The sequence below is a fragment of the Lactuca saligna genome, chromosome 1 (genome assembly GCF_052625555.1).
Source record: "Lactuca saligna cultivar CGN05327 chromosome 1, ASM5262555v1, whole genome shotgun sequence".
NCBI lineage: Eukaryota > Viridiplantae > Streptophyta > Magnoliopsida > Asterales > Asteraceae > Lactuca > Lactuca saligna.
The window spans coordinates 87,041,992-87,047,080 of NC_136417.1; the positions used below are offsets into that span (position 1 = coordinate 87,041,992).

General features: G+C 34.3%; 1 protein-coding gene across 1 annotated transcript; it reads right to left on the minus strand.

The window, feature by feature from the left end:
- Positions 1–560: 560 nt before the first annotated feature.
- LOC145040942 (elongation factor 1-delta, putative (DUF936)) lies at positions 561–4,241 on the minus strand. The gene is made up of 4 exons (XM_078988827.1): positions 3,334–4,241; positions 1,969–2,229; positions 1,779–1,870; positions 561–1,639 (listed from the first exon to the last, which is right to left on the minus strand). Exons 1-4 carry the CDS (start codon positions 3,985–3,987, stop codon positions 982–984), a joined length of 1,665 nt encoding a protein of 554 aa, XP_078844953.1. The 5' UTR covers positions 3,988–4,241; the 3' UTR covers positions 561–981.
- Positions 4,242–5,089: the final 848 nt, after the last annotated feature.

A 5,089-nucleotide genomic window follows, 5' to 3' on the forward strand; every position in this document is an offset into this window, starting at 1 on the left:
TGCACAGAAAGACCGCGAGACCGACCAAAAAAGACCGAGATCAATCCCAAAAAAGATTGGATCAAAAGAGACCGGTCCGAAAAAAACCAGACCGCTCCGAAACCAAGCACAAAACGACCGGACCTTTTTTAAGAACGACCCAAGACCAGTCAGTAACCACAAATGTGCAAGTTTAGATGGAAGGTTTCCATTCCATCCATCAAATTTTAAAAAAGGAAGTCAGAAAGTGTCAACAACTAACTGGAAAATTTTATGACTGCTTTATAAAATATAATCAGCGACACCGATTAAACAAAAAAATATAAGTAATTGATAAATTGGTCCAAAAAATATAACCATAATGAATATCCATATAAGAAAAATTAAGGTCTTCTGCTTTTAAAAATATATCAAATACAAGGTCACATTAAACATTTTTCTTTTTTGCTGACAGATTATAATATCCACCCTACCCTGTTAAAACTGTGACAACTGTTTGAAAATATAAGACATTACTATAATTAGAAAGGATTTTCAAAGTACAATGTTATAATTAATACCTCAACAAAAGTACATTGATATTTCTTCAATCCAACCCTATAGAATTCACCATTTGAACTTTCCACAAAGAAATACCCATTAAAATAACGGGTATTCAACCAAAAGCTTGAATCATACATTATACATAAACACCAAACGCTTCTAAACCAAACTAAACGCATCATTTTCTTCACCATTCTAGTGGTCAAATTAAAGTAGTAGCAAGTTATGTCATACATTTTGCTCAAAATAAAAATGAAAAGCTACATTAATTAATTTCTCCTACTTATCTTTCTCCATCTTCCATTAGTTTTAGTTAGAGCCACCTACACTTTCACATCTTTAGTCATTAGTCATTTGTTTTTGACCTAAACTACCAGATAACATCTGATTTACATCTCTCGTGATACTGACAGTATATGGTCCACAGGGTCCTAGAAGAATAACTTTTTTTAGCAAAATCTACTTCCGAACATGCTCAAGCAAAAAAGTATATAATTTCTTCCTCAAATTTTCCACCTTTTCGTCCCCAATAACCGAATCATCGAGCCATTGATTAACCCTTTTGAGTTGTCCCAAAAGACAAATCGCAACCCCCGACTCTTCTCCTTTTGTCAATTTAAACCCCTTGTTTAAAGAAACTTCCAAGTAATTCAAAAACCATTTCCTCGATGCCAAAAGTAGTTTTTCACCTAAGTTCGCCGTTTCCTTTAATCGACTACTTCCATCTGACAATTCTACCCTTTCTTTTTTCACCATGGGGACAACACACCGTGTTCTAGAAGCAACCGGTTCGTTTGTTCTCGGGCTTTTCTTGTTTTCGGGTAACCGGTTCTCCACTTGAATTTTCTCGGTGTCAAGGACAATATGGTAATTTCGCTCGGTTTGTGGAATCTTTTGATTTTCTTCCATTGTGAACAAAGTAAACTTTGCAAGGTTAGTTTGTAAAGCAGCTTGTACCCATAATGTTGCTTGACTTTTTGGTTTATGGAGAGTTGACTTTGAGTCGATTAAGGCGTTGACCATGGCAGATGAGGTTTGAAGCTTCTGATAGAAGTTCAAGAATTGTTCGAGGGGATTTGTAGAGGTCTCAGCAAGTTCACATATTTCTGCAAATTCACTGAATAAAAAATAAAAATAAATACATAACAAATTAATTGTTACGTAACGAATTAAACGAATGTTCATTCCTAGTGTCATTTTATACAATAAAAAAAATAATTAATCATATAAAATTTTTATATTTGCGAAACTTGTACCTCATGCATTGAAGGATGTTCTCAATGACCGATGTTTCTTCTAAAGCATTTACCGCATACGAAAATCCCAAATTCCTACGTCCAATAAGATCCTAAGAAATGTCACGTTCCAAATAAATATTAGCACATCAAAATCACGAAAAAGAAATAAAATAAAAATCAATAATAAAATAAAAAAAATTTTAAACACCTTTCCGAGTTCACGGATTGTAGGAGAAACGGAATCCCATGAAACTTTTGAATCCGACGCCGTTTTAGCATTGATTGGGATTTTGGTGAGATGGATTGGTGTTGGAATGGAATCGAATGATGTTTTCAAGTCTTTTTTAATTGGTTTGTTTATTAATTTTTCGGAGAGTATTATGTTTTTGTTTCTAAGAGGTGGGAGATTTAAATTTGGTGGTTTTAGAGGTAAATCCTTCACTGAAGAAGCTTTCTTACCCGAACGTACCTGAAAAAAATAAATAAATATTGTAGCTCGAAATGTAATTAATACATTTTAAATTATATGTTTTAAAAAAAGTTGTGTGCATTTTGAATTTTGAATCAAATTAAGTAATTTTAAGGTCGGTATGTAAGAAACCGCTGAATATATAAAAGACCTCATATTTTGTGTGTTTTTGGGATTAAAGTAAAAAAATTGAGGGTTTCTTCAAAACCAGTTAGAAGGTTGAGGGCTTTTTTTGGAATAATAAAAAAAAGACAAAGTTGAAGGTTTTTTTTGGAAAATTTTGAAAAATACTTCAAGGAAAAAAAATAAAGTTAGAGGTTTTAATCCGGAAAAATAGAAAATACAAGTTTTTTTTAATAAGATTAACCTTACAATAGTAAAATGTATGGTCTTTAACTCTACTTGATAAATTATTAAATTCCATTTTTTTATAAAAATAAAAGGTTAAATATAATAAAAACTCATTAAAAGTAAAATAATATAGAAAGATTATCGACTTATTTTTAGAAAATAAAAACCTAATTAAATTTAAATCATAATTGTTTTTTGAAAAATATTTGACATTAAAAGTTCAATAAACAAAAACGGGTTATACCGTAATTACATAAGATTTCACATAAAACCCCAAATATAAAAACCAAATAAATAAAAACAAAACCGAAAAAGCAAGTTCTTTACTCGATTATCATTTGTAAATTTACACAATGTCATTTTGCTAATGCATATTTCAAATTTGTAAGATTAAACAAATTTCCTTTTCATGCTTCCATGTGATTTTCACTTTCTTTTCGTATTGCTTTACACATATCTAAAAATCAACAAACATAAGTTACAAAATTTAATGTTGCTGAAAAACATCTAAAAATAGACAATAAAACCACATGAATCTCAACATCAAAAGGCAATAAAGTAACATTAATGGCCATTTCAAGAAATTAAGGTTCACTGTTCAGAAAAATGGTCATTTAATAGGCTAATGATATAGTCATTAATCCGAAGGCATCATGAAATGTACAAGTTACGAAGCAGTTTCCTTTACAATGAACAAGTATTTAATGCAGGATTTGAGTGTAATAATAATGGTGAAAGAAAGTTGAGATATACCGGAGTAGAACAGAGTGGAGACGAAGGCTCTGTGAATTTTGTACCCAACCCGCCATTTGAATCTGAACCAGACCGGCGGTGTTTACTCGCCGGCGCCGGACTACGGTCCCAAGACTTCCTCGACGAGTAATCCAGACTCAACCTTCTCGTTTCCGGTTCATCACGAGTCTTCACATTTACCAATGAAAGCCTTCTGGATGAATTACTATTACTCTCCTTCACTTTTCCCTCTTTCTTCTTCTTAGAGAAATCAACCCGACTGTTACTCCGAATCACTAACGAATCACTCGAGATCAAGTCCTTCGGGTCGCCGACGCATGGCCGGCGTTTAGGAACCGGTTTAAGGCCGCGAAGAACCGGAACAGGGGAGCCAAAATCGAGGCGAGTGACATGTATGAACTGACCTAGTTGGATCTTATCTCCCAGAATCAAATCAACATCAGCCTCCGCTACAGAAACGTAAGCTGAGTGAATGGAATCCGAGACTCTCAGATAAAACCCTTTGTTCTTCCTATCGAAATCGAAAACGTCATCCTTCGGAACAATCCCGATGACTTGGAGGAGAGGAGAGCGGTGGTCTCCGGCGACTTTGGCGGTTGGGTTGTCTAGGTTTTGGAGGAGCTTGGATAGAACCCCAGGTGTAAGAGACGCCATGAAAATGAGAGAATCGAGGACACCATGGCAAAATGGGAGAGAGATGGAGTGTGGATGTGGAAGAGAGATTTGTTATTATCTAGGGAAGAGAGCGAAGGGTGGGAAACGAATCTCAAAGTGACATCGACATTTGGGGCAGGTGTCGAATTGCGAGGCCGGCTGCGACAGCGGAGGGTGGCAGGATTTTGCAGTGGGTTTTAAACAAATGAGAGAAGAGGAGGCTCAGGCATCCATGGCCATGGCCATGTGCAACATCAAAAGCTAATGACGACAAGAATGAACAGAAGATGATCCTTTTTACAAACTAGTAAATCCAAAAATTACATCTGGACTCCTAACATAAAACAAACTAAAAGTATGATTAATAATATTTTTAATTTGTTACATATAAAATGTAGGAATATATTTTTTGTTCTTTATGTTTTTTTGTTTGAACCGTGGAATATTTTATTGAAAAAGTTAACAACATGCAAAAGGAAAATTACACCAAATATGTCGATTGAAAGATATTGACAAAGAAATCACTTTCCACTTCTATTCTTAATCCATTAAAATAGGATATATGGCATTGATTTCTTTCCCCATTTGGAGGGCCACAAGGAAACATTATTGAATACCTTGTCATTCCTAATGTTTTATATGAACTAAAGACAAGCCACAAATAGACTATAGGCCAATTTGCGTTGCAATGGTGATTGAGAGCTTCGGTGCATAGTCGAGAGAAAGTGTTCCAAATCTATTATGATAATGGACAAATCTATATCATCAAGATCCAATAAGCTTCCAAACCTCTAGCCCAGACACAAGTCACGAACATGTTCTTTGTAGATTCACGTACAAGATTATAAGAACTAAAAAGGCTAAAATCCACAACTATCCCTCTTTTAGCGAGTTCCAACTTGGTAAGTACACGGTTTTGAAACGCCCTCCACCCCAAAAGAGATACGTAAAAGAAAATTGTCTCGTGAGCTGCATAGTTTTAAACCATAAAACATTTCAATCATTTTTAAGAAAAAATCATTTCATTCATACCATAAAGCATACTCATACAAAACATAAGTGTTCTTTTTTTTCATCTTATCATTTCGTTAGATTATTTTCC